At 41.4% G+C, this 18,892-nt stretch overlaps 1 protein-coding gene across 3 annotated transcripts in view; it reads left to right on the forward strand.

Annotated features, from left to right (window-relative positions):
* The window catches only part of FTO (FTO alpha-ketoglutarate dependent dioxygenase), a 352,540-nt gene that overhangs the window by 181,649 nt on the left and 151,999 nt on the right, over positions 1-18,892 (forward strand). For all 3 annotated transcript variants that reach the window (XM_008513156.2, XM_070613663.1, XM_070613662.1), the window contains one exon: positions 15,155-15,279. In XM_008513156.2, coding sequence (XP_008511378.1) covers positions 15,155-15,279 — 125 coding nt within the window. The remainder of the gene's footprint in view (positions 1-15,154; positions 15,280-18,892) is intronic.

Raw genomic sequence — 18,892 nt, forward strand, 5'->3', positions numbered from 1 at the left:
TTTCTTTTATAATATCTGAGGAGGCTGGAGTTGGAACTCTTGTTCCCATGAACTGTAGACACAACTTCTGATAAACTTGGAGATGCTAAGTCATCTTCTTACACTGATTGCTCATGTGAACATTGGATCTGTTCTCACTAGAAAGAAGCTACGTTTGTGCTGCTGAAGCCACACAGTGGATCTCATGGCGGTTGCTTTCAGTGGCGCTGAACATGAACACAATAGCATCTGCCAAACTCAAGCACCTTCTGGATGATGCTAGCATTCAGAAGTTAGTGTTTCTGTCTGACATTCTTATTCCTTTCATATGTAATGTTCATAAATGTGAGAAAGGGTGACCAAAAATCCTAAATGATATTATCACTTTCAGCCTTGATTTGGGGCGTTATAGCTAGGAGGAGCTGAGATATCTGGAGTCGATCTAGGTGGAAAGGTAGTTTGGTAGATATGAGGCTCAACAAGTTGGCTGTTGCCTTCTGTATTCAAAAACGGATGCCGTTCCCTGTGACCTCGGGTCCTCTGTCCTTGTGTCCGAGTGGGACTCCAGACAGGGTGTGAGGCACTGCTTCTTCCGCAAGTTGAGACCGTCTCTGAACTTGCTCTAGTCTGTTACTGAAATCGCCGTCAAGAACTTAGCCTCATTTACTCCACTTTCGCTAACCACCCTTACTCTGCCCCCACTGGTAGTGAGGTCCTGGGCCAGTTCTTAACCACTTGTAAAATGAGTTTGCTGATGAGGCCAGCCAGCCTCGTCAGGTTGTTGGAAGGATGAAATGAGAGGCTGTGTCTCCGTCTCATCAGAAGCGCTCCCTGAGTTATTAGTCATTCCGTAGTTTAGTGGGTGACAGGGTGAGCTTGCGACCACGCTACCTGGGTTTCAGTCCTGGGCCCCCGCTTGCCAGTTGTGTCATCTGAGGCAAGTTGCTTCATAGCTTTGTGCCTTGGTTTTCTTATCTATGAATTGGGAGAATAATACAACCCATTTCACTGGAAGATTTAATGAGGCATGTACGAAAAGCGATTAGGATAGGTCCTGCACATGATAAATGTTCAGTAAGTGATAGTTTTTGTTATTGTTATTAATAACTTTCTGATTATATTTTATGTAGCCACTGTAAAGTGTCTTCCTTTTCGTAGTTACTGTTAACGCACTAGTAATATGTGCTTAAATCATTGATTTAATAGGCATTTAAATAAGTCCTGGATTCCTGTTTGAGAACTATATCCCCCAGTTGTATGTGTGCGTGTGTCTTATCTGTCCATCTCCTCTGAAGATGCATGTGCCTAGTAGCAAGTCATGCAGACACTGAGGACTTTGTAGGTGGTGGTGTTTACGGAGTGGCCTCGGCAGGGACTGCGTTTGTCTTAGGTAGATGTTATCTGAAGACAAGTGCGGCATCTCTGCCCACGTGATTTTCACTGAATTATCTTTCCCTAGCAGACTGTTACTTCATTTAGAGTTTTAATAGTCATATTGTCAATAGCATGAGCTGCTTCGTTATAGTGAGACATAGCTCTGACCTCAGGAATCTAAAGAAAAATACGATTTTTTAAGGGTGGGGAGATACATGTGGTGAAATTTATTAATTATATCTTTGTTCTTATAGATCTACAGTTTAGTTTTTATTGCCTCAAAATGAAGAGGATAAGAGTTCTTAGCAGATCAGTGTTAAATGATAACATTAAGACTATGACAGGCAATGATTAGGACGTTCTAGTCAAGTAGATAGCTACTTTATAAATGATTTTTATAAGTCAAGTTCAATTCTAAGAGCTTTACTGAATTCAACAGTTATTTTATATAACCCCCTAGGTCACCCTCCACCTCGTGTGTGTATTTTATTTCCCTCCCTAGATCGTAAGCTCCTAGTGGCCGGGTCCTGTGACCTTACGAACGTCCACCATATGGCAGAGACTCAAACCGATTGATTGATTATTGGGCGTTTGCCTTCAGTACATTGTGTTCCATGTTCAGTTTAAATGGGTTGGGCCTGGAGTTAGAACACCTGACTTCCAGTCGTAGCTCAACTCGTGGACTAATTTTGATATTGAATGATTGTTTAGTTCAGCTGAGCTCAGATTCCTTGCGTGTAATAATGTGGTTAATAATATTAGCTCTACCTAACTCACTTACCTTTTACGAGCATTAAATGAGATGCCGTTCACGAGAGCACTTGGTAAAGTGTAAATCCGTTTTCATGGATGTTGGCTTTGGTCACTGGAGTCTGATGCCGGGTTTAGATTAGGCTCTGTTGCTTATTATCATGTAAAATTTGGCAAATTGCTTAACCTTTGTGCATCTCAGTTTTTTCATCCACAAAGTGGAGATGATAATACCTTTATCTCATAGACTTATTTTTAGCATTCAGTGACATAATGCATGTGAGCAGGACCTGGCATGTAGTAAGTGCTTAATAATGTGAGCTGCTATATCGTCGTCGTCATCATCATCATCATCATCATCATCATCACCACCACCATCCAGAAGGCATCCAGGTTAGAGACGTTGGCTAATCTGGTAGAGATGGTTGATGCTGAACAGGGGGAGAAGGAGAAATAAAGGCTTAGGTAGTATAAAAATGACTATCGATTTTAGTAGCTTTACTGTGGCTCTAAGTGCCTAGTACTCTAAATAGCTGACACTTATTGACTGCTTACCATGTGTCAGGCACTATTCTAAGGGCCTTACATATGAAAAATTGAATCCTGTCAACCCTCTGAAGTAGGTGCTCTAAATATCTTCACTTTACAGATGAGGAAACTGAGGTACAGAGAGGGTAAGTCACTTGCCCATGGCCAGCTCAGCCACAGAGGCAGTCAGACTCCAGAGCCTGTGTTTTTCCTCCCCATGCTAGAATCCAGAAGGACAGGACAGACTTCCTGATGCGCCAACCATCATTTTCTCTTCGTTGCAGCCAAGACTTGAGAAACTTGCCACATTGGCTTCACTTAGAGTTCTCTGCCATCCCAACTCAGACACAGTGAGATTTAAAGCACAGAATGGTGTGTGCATGTGTGTATGTGTGATGTTCCCAAATCTGCAAGTTCTAGATGCACGTTTCTCTGATGCGCCATGCCCGTCTGCTCAGTGTCCCACAGGCATTTCCAACTCCACGTGTCTAAAACTGAGCTCTTCCCCTGTGGCTTTGGGGACTGACTGACTCTCTCTGTGCCTCAGTTTCCTCATCTTTAAAATAGCAGTGCCTCCTACGTGGTTATTGCTGGATTAAATGAGATAATGCTGATAAGATGCTTGTTGCAATGCCTGGCACTTAGTAAGCACTGAATGTTCCTCTTGCTGTTATTGCCACTGCGGGGAGCACTTCTCCAGGCCTGGGGGCAGTAGAAGGGTCTCTCGGCTGGGCATTCTGGCTTCACTCTCCCCAGCAGTCAAAATGTCCAGGAGGGCTTTGGTTTGGATGTTACCGGGAGAGGGAATGGGCAGGAGGAGGGGAGCAGATATATACAAAGGAGTGAATTATAACAAAGAGCCTTTTCTGCTTCAGTTCTTGTGTAGAAAACATATGTTCAGTGATGCAGGCAGCAGTTGGGTTAAAGACACACTGTAGGGCTACAGACAAAGGCTTGCACTCCTCCTGCATTCACAATGTTTCCAGCATATTCACTTGTCTCACTTGTTAGGGACTGAGCTGTCAGCTGGATCCTCTTGCAAGTGTGATTTCTTTTTCCCCTTCCCTTTCAAAGGCCTCCCTCCCCCTTCCCTTCTCCCCCAATGTTTTACACTTCATATAATCCAGTGTGCCTGACAGACCACTTCAGCCTTTGTGCTACTGATGTTGGGGAAAGGAGGGAGCTGATCTGATGGAGATCTTGGGTAACTTTTCACTTGCCCAAGGATCAGAAGGTGCTAAGCCACTTTCAGGCCAAACATCATCAGTGGCTCAGTTATTTGCTGCTTGCTGTAGCTAGCCATTCTTCACCTTCGGTTCACAGGTTGGCCGTAATAGATTAGTGCTGTGAGATTCTTAGAAGTGGCGGCTGGGAATCAGGGGCATGTGTACATGGTGGTGGGGTTCGGAGAGTTCTTGCTTTTATTTGTAAAGTGAATAGTTTTTGATGAAAAGACAAACATAAGGCAAGACACTGCTGAAGTAATTGGAGAGAAGTCAGCTGCCATTCTAATATTCATTATGCGAACTATATGCGTATGTTCATACTTAATTCTGGATCCAGGAAGCATTGCAGTGTCCCGTGACTGTTAAGCCTTTTTATTTTCTTTATTGAAGGTTTTGCGGCTGTGGCAGATTTATTTTGATGGATGAGACTTTAGAAAGATACTTTTATGTATATTACTTTTTTATTATGTATATTGTATAATATAAAAGTATTATGTGTAATATTTTGTATATTTCAAAGTATACACACACACACACACTTTGTATAATTTATTAGAGCTTCCGTTGCTTCCGTTTGTTACATTTATCATTCTCGTTCTATTAACTATTCTCGAATTTGCAGTAGCCTTAATTCAAGCAGCCAACAGTGAGTTAGAAATGTAAAGAATTAGCATCTGTGCTTTTGCCACTAATGTGTATTGCTCTTGGGCATTTAACCTTCTCAATCTTAGTTTTTCCGTCTGCGAAATGGGAATTACATTATCAGCATACCTTATAGAGCATAATAAAACAAAATAAATATTTATAAGGTAATGATCAATGAAAACGTTCTCTCGTCCTTACAAGAATCTTGCATCTTCATTGCCACATCATTGAGTTCATTTCAATACTTTTCTTTCTTTTTTCTTTCAAGACTCTTGCTCATGCTCTCTGTTTCATGATTTCGTTTATTAGTTGAGCCGCTCATCCTGGAAAGCACCGGCGTGTTCCGAGGCAGGAGAGGCAGCAGAGAGGCAGGGAATTTCCCATTGGCTTGGAGCTCTAAATGGGCTGTTAGCTCATTTCAGCAGTAGAGGCAATTATGATCGTGCTAATGAATAGGCAGTCAAGTGGAATTTCCCATAGATGGTGTCTTCTGGTGTGAGGATACTTTCAACACCTAAAAATCCTCAGACATAAAACAGTGTATAAATATTTTCTAATGAAAAGTGCCAACAAAGTCGTCCCCGCCACCACATGTCAGCACTGACAAAGGAAACTACTGATGGTCTTACAACTTTTGGTGCTGTCATTTGAAAATCCTTGAAAGGAAAACATTGTGGAAATGTATATATATTCCCCTCAGACCGAAAATAACAGTCTGCAAAGATTTTAGTCATGGATGAAGCTAATAGACTGCAAGGTGGGGTAGATTTGCACCTGAAGTGGCACCTTCCTCTTTTGCCTGGAGTGGAGCGTCACCCAGAGCCGACAGTGGAACAACTGCAAAATAAATTGATATTCTTTCCCACATCAAATGGATTCATTTCACAGTGATGGGAAAGGGAGGTGAGGGTAATAAGAGTGTGTTTGTGAGGCTTTCTCCCCTCGTGGATAGGTTTTGTTTTTTTTCTTGTTTTTAAAGAAAGCTAATGCTTCAAAAGCTAGAATGATTCCTGGGCTCTCTTGGTAAGACTAATTATGCTGTTCCTTTCACCTCTCTGTGAATCAGCTTTATGATATGGGCTGCATGTAATAGTGACTGAGAGTAGACCCTTCTGAAACAAACGAATCTATTAGGCTACTTGGAAAACTGAGGGAAAAAAGAACAATGATTTTTGTAAACTCCATAAAGGTCAAAAAAAGGCTTTCGCTAAGTATGCAGAGACTAGAAATCAAATCCCATTTCCTATCATAAGAAGCCCGTTGTTTTAGCCACAGTAGTTAATGTACTGTATGTGAAAGATTTAAGACTAGTTGGAAAGCTTTGCTTCTGTTTTATTAGGCTGCTATTGAAAAGCCAACAGCGTAACTTCGACTAGGTGCTTTGAGATTTCTTAATGGGCTGTCAGGGGCAAGACACCAGGGCTGTGCTATACTAGCTCCTTCCTGTACATTAAAACAACAGGGGCCAAGCGATCACATACAGAAGTATGAATTACTTGATGCTTTCTCTGTTCCATATGGCCAGCCATGTCTTTGGCAATTAATCATGTACAAAATCAGTCGAGTGCTCTCTGAAGCATTGAAGTCAACGTTTCGTTGTACCTGTGCCAGTGGGGGCAGTGGGGTTGCAAGCGTAAAATAGCAGAATGAGGGGCTGCTGGCGCCAAGGCCCAAGCAGCTGGCTTCTATAAACAACACTTTTTTTCCTCTTCACCATTTTTTTCTTTTTTCTTTTTCTTCTTTTTTTTTTTGCCTTCCTTGACAAACACATGGACCGTTTTTCACCATCATCTGAAACACCAAAGTTGCCAGCTGGAGCTCTGGGGTCTAGCTTCTGTTTGCTGCCCCGGCACCCCAGGTTAAACGTATAGGGCTGGCCATCGTTCCCTCCAGCAGCCTGGGCATTCCAGCGGTCATGCCACAACTGTCTTGAGAGTTCATGTGGTACCAGGCAGACTGCTGGGGCTCTGTAGCTTTTGGTGAATCACATGAGATATAGTGATTTGTGTCCTGGGAGGAGGAGAAAAATGGGGAGGTACTATGAAAGTACTTTGGGAAAAAGTGAAGTAATTATTCAAATTCATGGCTGTTGTGTTTTAGGATTTTTAAAAAAATCAGTATCTGTATCTTCTGTGATCTTTTCTCCCCAATTTTTTTACACATAATGCTGCTGATGATAGTACTAGTAACGATTTCTGACATTTATTGGGCTTTTTGTATGTGCCAAGCACTATGCAAAGCGCTTCAGATGGATGATCTCATATAATCGTCACCAGAACTTTAGCTGCTAGCCCATACACCCCTTTACTGATGAGGAAACTGGTCAAGGAGACGTTCTCCCTGAGTTCTTTCCCCACAGACATTCTTGATTACTCTCAGCCCCCTTAGCTTAATAGAACATGACACAGAAATACTAAAATACATCTTACTGGTACATTCAAATAGAGTGGATCTTTGAGCTGAACTGAACCAAGCGTATCTTTAGGTGGGAATAAAAAGCCACTTCGTTGGCAGCCTCCAGGATGCTTCTGCCTTTGTGCTTTCCTTTCAGGACAGTCTAGCTTATCTCCTGCTTTCCGTGGTCAGGAGAATATGAGGGGTGGGGGAGGGGAGGGCAAGGATGAGGCCAGCAGCCTGAAGTAGTCCAGTAGACGTGGCACCCATGGTGACTTGGTGTTATCTCTTAGCTGAGGTCATCCAGGATGTGTTTTCTCAAATTCAGGAAACAGGGGAAAGAAAGTTTTAACATTGTGTAAACATTAGCACCCCCAAAACCTCCTGCTCCTGGAGAGGGAGATAAAGTAGGCAAAAAGGCTGCGAGGGATGTTTATTTGTTCTGCTGGGCTGTGGATCCAAGTGCGCTGGAAATCTTTGGTGGTGCCCAGTCCGGTTTAGAAAATGTGAAGGCATCACTCAGCATCGAGCTCCAGAGGCTCACAAAAGAGCCATCTGAAGCTGACAATCAGTAAATGAAGGAAGACCTGAGATCGACCTTTCTTTGATGGGACTAAGGCTATCTCAGTGGGTTCTGTGCCTTTCTTCTTTAAAAAAAAAAAAAGGAAAGAAAGAAAGAAAAAAAAGTGTTCCTGGACTTTTGAAGAGGGAGCCCTGGTTGGTTTTTTGACAGCCCGTGGCAATGTTGATGTGAGGAAATAGCTTTCCCAGCTGATAACATCTTAAACCAAGTTTCTTCACAAGTTGGACCTTTAGCCCTCATTATCAGTCAGAGCATAGCTTTGTAATTTGTGTGTGCAGAGGGGAAATACAACCCTAACATGAGGCAGATACGGAGGTAAAAAGTGTTAGGAACAGCGTTTTCCCCATGATGACAGCGTTACTTTTGGGTGGTGGTGAGGGTCGGGTGATGGGAAGGTGGGAAAGGTATGCAGTTCTGGCTTCCTGGTATTTATATGCCTTTTGAAATTGGAAAAACAGCAGCAGAATTTTTTTTTAATGAACTATGCAGAGGGATGCGTCTCCTTAGGCAAAGTTCTCTGATTTGTAAGAAGGATGGATTAAATCTGAGTTTTGGACTTAAAGGCCTATCAGAAGCTGTTACCCAAAATCAGAAAGGAACCAAAAGATTTAAAGAGTTATATAAAATGATTAGTAAGGTGTAAATGCTGTAATTCTCCTTGTAAATCTCAGAGTGTCTGAAAACCTTATGTGCTACAAATTCTGCATGTCACACGTATGTCCATATGTGCTTTTCTTGTGATACCCTAGAATTAGGACATACCAAAAGTTACTGAATGTAAAAATATATCCAACAAGAATTTAGGTAATTTGCTCAGTTTTAATTGAATAAATTCAGAATTTTCTAAGAAAGATGTAAAACTTAAGCCTAAAAGTCAGAGCTTCTTAGAGCCTTAGAGTTTTGATTTCTCTTTTCTCATTCTCAGTCTCTCTCTCTCTCGTTCTCTTTCTGGTTGTGGATTTTTTACTTTGGTTTTAGGCATAAAGTTTTCAGCCAGGAGAAACTACAAACACTGGGGAATTCTTGGAGGTCCTTAGGATGCTATGGGATTGCCAGAGTCCCAAGCAGTTTTCTCTACAGAAATGGAGAATGTGAGACTTCTTCCTTTGGCTTATTAGGAGGGTCTCCATAGACTAAGTGTGATCATAGTGTAGTAAAACTGTATATTTTCAGACACATTCATCCCAAGGAGTAGTCCTAAGTAGTCACCTAGGGATTGCGTGTACTTACTTTTCTTGATGCTATTGCTTAAAAATAGTTTTTACAACTGTTTTCTTAGAATTATCTTCAGGAATAATTTGAATCAAACCAAAGCTTGTTTCACGTATTATTTTTGATCTTGAATAGTACTTTCTGGCTTCATTGTTCACCTTATTCACCAGACATGCTCTGGCGTGTCATTTGGCTTCATTTATTCAACAGGCATCTATCAGGAGTCTACTTTCATGAGATGGTGCCAACTAGGCACCTTGGAGGATATTGAAAAATGGATATGGACCGTATCTGTTCTGATAGAGCTCACATTTTGGAGCAGGAAACAGCTAATGAATAAATGTGGGCAATGGAGTGTAACACGGTTTAGGAGATGCTCAGGAGTGACACCTGAGAAGGGGTGATCAGCTCTATCTACTTTGGTAGTAGGATGTGTTCATAGACGACTCCACAGAGGAGGTGTTATTTAAGATGTTTCTTGAAGGATTAGTATCACTGGTAAGTTATACAACCAGGTACAAGTAAATGTATAGTATAGAACAGCCATGTGTTTTCAGGGAACTCCTGTTAGTTTTATATGGAATAGAAGAAGACAGGAGATAAAATTTGAGAAGTAAGCAAGACCTATATTAAGAAGTGGTTTTTCTGTCAGGTTGAGGAATTTGGACTTAAAAAAAAATTATTCTCTTTATATCCCTCAAATACCAATAGCTGAAGCACGTATGAACAGAGCTGCTTTGGTTTAGGTGAGATTTTGGAGTCTGAAGCTCCTTGTCTCCTTCGACCCTAAGATACTTCCTGGAAACATCAGGTCTTCATGAAGACAGCTTGAAACCACTGCTGAAGGTAATGCTGAATTTGAATTAGGAAGGAAGTAACATGTCCCACTTGCCCTTTGAAAAGATTACTCTTTTAGGAGGAAAATTCCTGAAAGGGGTGAGATTGACGCAGAGAGACTAGTTTGGACACCGTTTCGTGGTCCAGATGAGAGATGGGCGTGAACTAAGCGTGTGGCAGCGGGAAAGAGTCATCGTGATCAGAGAGGAAGGAAGACAGGATTTAATGTTTGGGTATAGGGAGTGCAGGGCGGGGAAGAGGAAGAGACTAGGTCACTCCTAGTTGTCCAGTTTGGGTGATTGCCTTGAAAGTGCTGTTTCCACTAGGGAAATACAGGAGAAGGAGCAGGTTGATGAGAAGGAAAGAGATTGGAGAGCAAAAATAGTTCAAATGTTTGAGGTGTATGTTTAAGGAGAGATAGCCAGTCATTAGCTATATGGGGCTAGAGCTCAGTGGAGAGGTCTGTTTGAAGGTAGAAGTGTGGATATCATTAGTCTACAGGGGACCCTTAAAGCCATTGGAGCGAGAGATCACCCACAGAGAGAGCAAGCAGAAGAGATGAGAGGAGAAAAATTACCCCAGGCTGCCTTTTTATAATAAACCCTAGCCCCGCCTATTCCCTGCCAACCACTAATTTGTTCTCTGTCCCTATAATTTGCCTTTTCCAGAATGTCAAATACATGACATCATACCCTGTTTATCTCTGGAGACTGGCTTCTTTCATTCAGCATAATGCCTTTGCGATTCATCCAAGTGGTTGCAAGTGTCAGTTTCTCTTCCCTTTTTATTGCTGAGCAGTATTCCATTGTATGGATGTACCAGTGTGTGTTCATCCATTTACTCTTTGAAGGACATTTAGGATGTTTTGAGTTTTGGGCAATTATGAATAAAGCTGCTGTAAACATTTGTATACATGTTTGTGTGTGAACATAACTTTTTATATCTTTAGGTAAATCCCTAGAAATGGAATTGCTGAGTCATATGTTAAGTGCGTGTGTAAGTTTATAGGAAACTGCTAAACTGCTTACCAGAATGGCAGTATTTTCCCCACGAGCAAAGTATAAATTTAAAAACTCGAACACTGTTTTAAATGCTCTTGGGTTGAGCTTGGCAAATTTTGTTCCACCATTCCTTGGGGTTTTGAAGAGACGCCCCGTGACAAAGGAAGAGCCTCTAGGTCCTCCATATCATCTTCGAAGCAGACTGCTCCAGGTTTTTTGTTTTATATATTGAGTTCTGTGTAAGAATACATTTGGGGAGAAAAGAGGTTTCTCTGTGAGATATTTGGAAAGCATTGCAGTAGGGCAGTGCGTCCAGAGCGAGGGTTGTGGACCATGGCTATTTCCCTGGGCGATGCTAGATGGTACTCCAGGACTCTGCACACAGCAAGGACCACACTGAGAAAGTGATTCCATCTTCAGCTCCTTCTTAATCCATGTGATTATGTCAAGGAGGCCTTCATTTAGACTGATGTGTCTTTAACATTCTCCAACACTTGTTAATGCCCTCTTTTACAAAGAGGGAGCAGGCTTCCAGTCTCAGAGCCTTCAGCAAAAAATACTATCTACAGTCATGCACTGCATAATGACGTTTCAGTCAACGACAGACTGTGTATAACTCAGTGGTCTCCTAAGCTTTTAGTACCAGGTAGCCTAGTAGGTGTGTAGTGGGCCGGCCCATCTAGGTGTGTGTGAGGGCACTCTATGATGTTCGCACCACGATGAAATCGCCTAAGGGTGCGTTTCTCAGGATGTGTCCCTGTCATTAGCAATGCGTGACTGTAGAATGAAACAAATGTATAGCTTTTAAAAAAAGTATATTGTTTTTATGGTTATCTTCTCATTTATGGTTTTCCATTTTTCTTTTGAAGTGAATTTATATTTTTAAAAATGGGTCAATTTAAAGAGAAATATTGAATATTATATACCTTATACACAAATATGGCAAGAATTATGAGAATGTGCTAGAACGACTGTTTGGAAAACGCTGAACTGGGGGATCCAGTTATTTAAATAAATCAAAGTGGGTCCTTTGTGAAGTGAAGAGAGCTCCTTGGAAAAGCTCAGTAAAAACTAAGTCTCTTAGTTTATCTATTTTATGAGTTTATATGTTTATATGTATAATAATAACTTCTTAAAGCCAGTCCTGGTGGTCTACTGGTTAAGATTCTGTGCTCTCACCACCACAGCCCGGGTTTGTTTCTCTGTCAGGGAACCACACCACCCATCTGTCAGTTGTCACACTGTGGTGGCTGCATGTTGCTGTGATGCTGAAAGCTGCGCCACTGGGATTTCAAATACCAGCAGTGTCACCCATGGTGGACAGGTTTCAGTGGAGCTTCCAGACTAAGACAGACTAGGAAGAAGGACCTGGACACCCACTTCTGAAAAAAATTGGTCGTGAATAGCAGCAGAGCACTGTCTGATACAGCATCAGAAGGTGAGAGGATGGCGCAAAAAGACCAGGCAGATTCCACTCTGCCGCACGCCAGGTCGCTAGGAGTCGGAATTGACTTGACGGCGCTAACAACAAAATTTCTTAAAAGAAGACGGTGTTTCCATTACTCTTTGTTTTTGCAGTGCTTGCTTTTCAAGTTCCTTCTTTATTCACTGATTTTAAGTCATTAAATAAGCAGTGAGGATACAGTGGTGAACTACACAGACAAGGTCCTCTGCCCTCGTGACACTTATTTCCTTAACTCCTTCCTCCTTCCCCTCTTCGAGGCTGTTCAGGACCCCTGCAAAACAAGGGCGTCTGGATAACGTTTAAATGATGTGAAAGACAAAGAAGTGATAAATGGCTTTTTAAAAAAGTTATTTTGATACCGTCAAATAGAGAAGTAATTTTATTTTCATCATGTCTTTGGAACCGTCTAGATGTGCTCTTCGTCTTCTGTTTGAAACATTTTTGCATTTTGTTAAAGTAATACGTACCTGCAGACGTCGTGATGAACTACATGACTTTTTGGGGCACCTTCTAAGCTTAGGTACGTGAGGCAGGGTGTCACAGAGGAGCAGTGCTGTTGTTAGAATGCACGTTGATGCAAGGACCTTTCTGAAATTAGACATCTTTTACACTAGAGGTCACAAATTGGCATCTACCTGAATTCTTTTCAGCCATTGGTATTTCTTGTTTGGCCCACGTGGTATTTAAAATTAAAAAAAAAAAAAATTAGTGGGGCTGACCCAGTGGTGCCGTGGTTAAGTTCAGTGCAGTCTGGGCTCTGCTTTGGTGGCCTGGAGTTTGCAGGTTCGGATCCTGGTCGTGGACCTGCACCACTCATCAAGCCACGCTGTGGCAGCAACCCACATACAAAATAGAGGAAGATAGGAGCAAGATGTTAGCTCAGGGCCAATCTTCCTCACCAAAAGAAAAAAGAAATAGTTTCCAACATTTAAAAATCAGGAGTTTTTATATTTTAAAAAAACCAGATTTCTTGTTTTTCTTTGAAAATTCATGAATCTGGCACCATTGAATCAGCTTTTCTGAATGGCAGGGTTGGCTGTTCCTGAATAATGGCTGCCTCTTTGGACAGAGCATGTGCTCTCTTCAGGTAACCTTTGCTTAACTCATTCATGTTACCTTCCTGGCCCTAGTGGGTATTTGAAATTGGAACCCCTGCTTTAGCCATTTGGAGCCTGGGCTTCATGCAGTAGAAACTGAGCATTCTTCCCTGTGCTGAAAATGTTATTGCCCTGGAAGCCCACTGAGTGTCCAGTTGGGTATATCTCCTGGTATAGTAGATGTAACTCTGGACCTGGCAGGCAGAGGTCGGGGTGCTTTCCCTATGTAGTGCTAGTCAGGTTATCTTGGACCCTTGACAATGGAGATACCACTTCCTGTCTTAGCTGTTTATATCAGGTAGGGTTTTTTATTGTAATCACCAGAAACTGATCCTGGTGAATTTGAACGAAGTAGGATTTTATTGAAAAGATATTGGACAACTCAAGGTATCAAAAGAAAGGAGAATGATCTGGACTCAAGAAACTTCAGGAAACCAGGACTACTTTGAGGACCATGGGTGGTAGGAACTAAGGAAATTGATAAATTGCCTCCAGATTGTTTCCCTTCCTTTGCCGTTCTGCTTAAGGGTCTAAAGTCCTGGAAAAGAGAATCAGGTTGCCCTGGCCCACATCCTTGATGGGGGACAGTGGGACACTTTGGTTGGCAGTCCCTCTAAGACTCGTGTACAGTAAAAGACTTCCCCAAGAGATCTGGGTGCTCTTCCAGGAAAGGGGAACTGGGTGTGGATGGAAGGCAACCAAAATGACAAATGTCCATTACACCTCTTCTCAAGGTTGTCGTGAAGATATTAAATACACACTGTAAAACACTGTAGAGGAGTAAGGAAGGAGTATTTCAACTTACATGAGAAGCAAAGCGTAAGTGTGCTCTGTAAGTAAATGAAGGTATTGGCATCAGTTAGATAAGGCATACATTGGGTGACTAGAACAGAGAAAGTGACAATTTCATTCTTTCTAGCAATTGCTTTGGTTATAACATCTCCCAAGAAGCCACATTAACTTTAAATGAAAAACAATGTCTGTAAATCCTAAAGGTTTCTGTTCGTTACGTGAAGATAAATACTGTGATGAAAAGTTCTGTGATTAAAACTTGAAAGGCATTTGCTCACTCAAATTTCAAGAATCAGTAGAATACCTCTCATTGTTTTCTTAATTGTTTTTATAATGTTACATAAATTTGCATGTTTAAAATACATGCATTCAAAAAGAGCATGCAGGGGTGACTTGGAGATGAAATTGAAATGACAGTTTCAAATTCAAGTTTTCCTGTAATGCTACTGTTGGAGCGAGCAGGGTGTGATGTGCTGGGCTTCGCTGATTCTGAAAGCAGCTGACATTTCCCAGCACTGGGGACAGGCGTGGGTGTTTTTGTATTCACCTGTGAGCCTAATTTCTTCTAAGGACCATAGTCACGATCATAGAATAAGTGATTCTTCCCAAAATCGTGAGTCTACTGCGCATAAGAATCCTGTACATATTATTTGAAATATGTAGTGGATTTTCAAAGCCGAGAAGACAGTCATTGAGATACGATAGTCTTTTGGGTTTTTGAGCTCTTATTCTTTCGTTCTTTGCAAGATCTTGATTTGCAACACACAAGGAAAATGAGTGAGCCAAAAACAAAATTGCTGGCATGGCTGGAAATAGAAATTAATGATTCAAATAAGAGAGGCAGTACAGACAGCCTCAGCTGGGTGGCAGGAAGCGGAGAGAGCGAAAGTCAGAGACTGTTCTTTTTTAAAAGGCAAAACAAACAACTCACAGTGAAGTGTACGTGAAAATCATTTCTAATAATAGCTCATGGTAGGCAATTCCCAGGAAAAAAATCGTTGGTGCGCTGAGAAAATGAGAGTGAGAATGCACAGTATCTTGATGTGTTACTTAAGGCAATGGAGCTTTAGAGTTTACCTTCTGTGCCATGTACATTGATTAAATACAAAATATATGCTGGCCATTTTTGACCATCATTTACTGTATTGATTTGTTAGCAGGGGAACTGTAATAAAAAAGCCATTGATTTACTGTCCTTATTTGCTTATGGGCTTTTTTTTTATTATTAATTTTTCACTTTTTCTCTCTCTTTTTTGGATCATTTCTTCTAGACAAATGCTGTGCTTCATGAAGTTAGACGAGAGGGGGTCCCCGTGGAACAAAGGAATGAGATCTTGACTGCCATCCTTGCGTCGCTCACTACACGCCAGAACCTGAGGAGGGAATGGCATGCCAGGTTAGTTCTGTCATGAGATGGGATTTATTGTCCCTGAAAAACAAGAGCTATATTTGCTCAGCCCTTCTTCACAGCTAGTCTCATCTCTCTCATTTGAGGGGCCATGAAAAATAAGCAAGTTACAGATGCTTTCAGCCATGAGGTTAGCTTTCCTGCACGTGGTACCTACATTAATTGTAATGATCCATGATGTCATCTGTATGTGCGTATGATTTATCCCTGAGTATAACGTTCAGTATATATGTTTGCATCTTGAGCATAATGTAATATAAGTACCTGATGCGGAAGAACCCTTTTACTCAACAGTCTAAAATACCAACATTGCTACTTAGTTAATAGTGCTCTTATATCACGCAATGAGAGGCAGAGTGCTTGGAAGTCATCCATTGATCAACCCCATTTTTAGAATTGACCAAGCAGGAATTACTTTGGCTTCAACCTAGTTTCTTTGCACATGGACTTACCTGTAGGTAGAAAGCTGTTACTGGTAGAGAGTTTCTACAAATCATCACTTTTTACAGAATTGATGCACGCATACTAAGTATCATGTTATCCTGCTCTTATTTGAAAAACAATTGATGAGTGGAAGGATGGAACTGGTTCCCCCAAATGTTAGGGTTATCTTTGAGAGCTGTAGTTTGTAAAAATTGTTGCATTATCATCTGTCTCTAAGCAAGAGGGAGAGGAGTCAGAAAGATTATGCTATATTTTGTGTCAGAGTCTTATTTGATGCTTAAAAACCTATGTGCCTGGGAGTCAAGAACATTTATTGATAGCCATAATATTCTCCAAATGAGTTCATGCAACAGAATTTACAATAATTGATGGCTTTACTAGTAACAATTATCATAAAAATAGATTTGTCTGAACAGAGCTGAAGATGAGCATTTTCCAAGAAGGGAGACAGTAAAGAGTATGAACTATCCTTCTGATTGGGTATCGAGAAGCCACTTTTTCAAATAAGTGTGTTGTCTCTGAATTTAGACTTGCATTGAAACAATAATTTCTGAATTCCCAGTGATATTTTCCCCTTCCTCCCTTTTTCCTAGTGTGGTCAGAGTAAATGACGGACAGTTTTAACTGTAGTAATTAAGTGAGTTCTAATTTAAGTTTCAATAATTAATTTTTAAATTTCCCTTGTATTACAATTTAAGTATGTATATTCATTAAAGTATGTGTATTTTATTAAATAATGGAATATGAGTTGGGGGGACATCTAAGAGGTTTCTCTCTCTCTGTTTGATCTTTTATATCTTTTCCCCCTGATGATTCGTATTAAATAGGAAAGGGAGAAAGAAAGAAAGAATTTCCCTGTCATCTCTCTTCCATCCCCCATCCCTCCAAAGCCCTCACAGTCCAGAGACCAAATGTGGAGAATGGATGTCTTCTGTTGAGTGCATTTGGTTTGTTAACAATAATTTCCTAATACACCAAATCATTGGACAACATGACCAAAATGGCCTGTTTAAAAGGAGTCTGGTTTCAGCATTTCTGGCCCCTACTGCTAACAATTTAATCAGGACCTGGAGCCAGTGTTGAAGTTGATGTAGTCTAGCCTCTGAAACAAAAATTCTCCAGTCCTTTGTGGTAGGGGAGGAGAGAAGAAAGGGCTTAGCAGCTGACACTATGCAGACCTCCTTAAAACTAAACACCTGAAAGAAAATTTCAAGAGGGTGGTGTCCGGAGAGCTCAGAAGGAAAAGTGTCCTGAGAGTATTAAATAACCGTAATCCTCCCCCACCCCTTCTGCACCCCATTTGATGTTTCCCATCCGGGTGACCCATCTGAAAGACTCATCCATATGCTCCGTATAAACAGACTGTTACCACACACCATCCTTTTCCTCATCAAAGCTTCATCGGGCCGTCTGGAATTGGGCATTGCCTCAAGTAGCCATCAGGCATGTGGTGGTGAAAGTTATAAACCATCCACGGCAGTGCTAACCGAGCTGCCTGTGTTTTAGAGATTGGCCTATTGTGTACTTTGGAATTACACGAGGAAAAATGTGCTTTGACAGAAAATAATTAGCGCTCGCCAAAGGCCAAGCAATAGGTTACAGTATTTTACTTTCATCAAAGCTATCAGGGGATCAGTTAGATTAGATAATAGAAATTTTTTCCTCTGAAAGTTAAATACAGATGACTCTAATTACCTTATATTGCACGTTAGAGAGTGCGTTATGAATAGCACAACTCCAAGAAATGTAGGCCCGCGGAGCCTCCGCAGCTGGCAGTGACTGCAGCAGCGTCCGCTGTAGTGAGCGTTCCCACCCCCTCTCTTCAGCAGGTTCATTTGCAAGAAGAGTAGGGAGAATATTTTAAGCGAAACTTGTAATTTGGTTTTAAAATATTTGTCTCTCTCTCAGGCCAGCAGCCAAGCCATTGTCTGGGGCTCGCTGAAGTCTCTTAAACTAGAAGCATATGTTCCCTGTAATTTAGCTTTTTGAGGAAAGTGTCAATTCTGCATGACTCGGGGTAACTGAGTTTGTCACAGTGTCACACAACGCTGCAATTCTAGAGACACGTCTGAGTGCCGTGGGTTTCCTTCCCCAAGCTCGGTAATCCCAGAAACAACCCTCTCTAAATCGGCTTATTAGGGCTGTCTATTCACTGCCCCAGAGCTGAATGATCCAAAGTACATGGGGAGAAGCTGTGTGAATGCAGGGTAAGTGTTAACAGAAGTGGTACAGAATTTTTGAAGATTTAGCTTTGTTTATACAGTCCACTCTGCCTGATGGACAGCTTGTTATAGCTTTTAAAGAACTGAGCAAGCCTCTGATCTGACCCCTTCTTGACCTCTGCAGCCCAAAGGTCAGTCTGCAGCTAATAAACTCTGAGGTTCTTAGGGTCTACTGTAGGAAAAGGCAGAAAAAGAGCAGCTGCAAGACTGGGTATCCTAGGATAGGCTGCTTTAGGGTCACTCTCTGATAATGAAAATGATTACCAAATTATATGGAAGTTTAACCGCAATAGTGAGGGAGAGGTGGGTGGAGCCCAGCGTATTAGGTTTGATAAATGAACTGTGAAGAGGCCCATCTGGCTCTCAACATCTTTTCTCCCCCTCTTTCCCTACCAAGGGGAAACATTTTAAAATAACAGCAGTACATATAGACTCAATGACCCATGCAGGGAGCTGGAATGGATTAAGATTTAATGGTGACAGTGGAGGAAATTATCATTTGAAAAGTGGACTAAAGAAAAGGTACAGTTCAATGTCTATGCCCAAGTTGCTTTTCTAAATAAAATATGGTAAAAATCAGTGCCTTTGTTTATTTTACACAAATCTCTAGCCTCTTTCCTAAATTGCTGAGAATTTTGAAGCCGTGTTCATCACGGAATAATTCTTTGTAGTCAGCTTAAGGAAAGGAGTGGGCTGCCTCTGCCTTGAACATGTCAAAATGAGAATCCCCTTTTGTTTTTTTTCTGCTTGGTTGCTCAATTTAGAGAATGTAGGTAAATCAAGTTTTAGAGAAAATGCTTTACAAAAAAAGTGTGATCCATTTCAGCACTTGGCCACTGAACGTTGTGCACCTTTTGATACTGACTGTGCATGTGACTCTTGCACACTGTTTTATTCTTGCTACAATTTGGCAGTTTTCCTGTAAAAATAAGAAG

Source organism: Equus przewalskii, chromosome 3, assembly GCF_037783145.1.
Source record: "Equus przewalskii isolate Varuska chromosome 3, EquPr2, whole genome shotgun sequence".
NCBI lineage: Eukaryota > Metazoa > Chordata > Mammalia > Perissodactyla > Equidae > Equus > Equus przewalskii.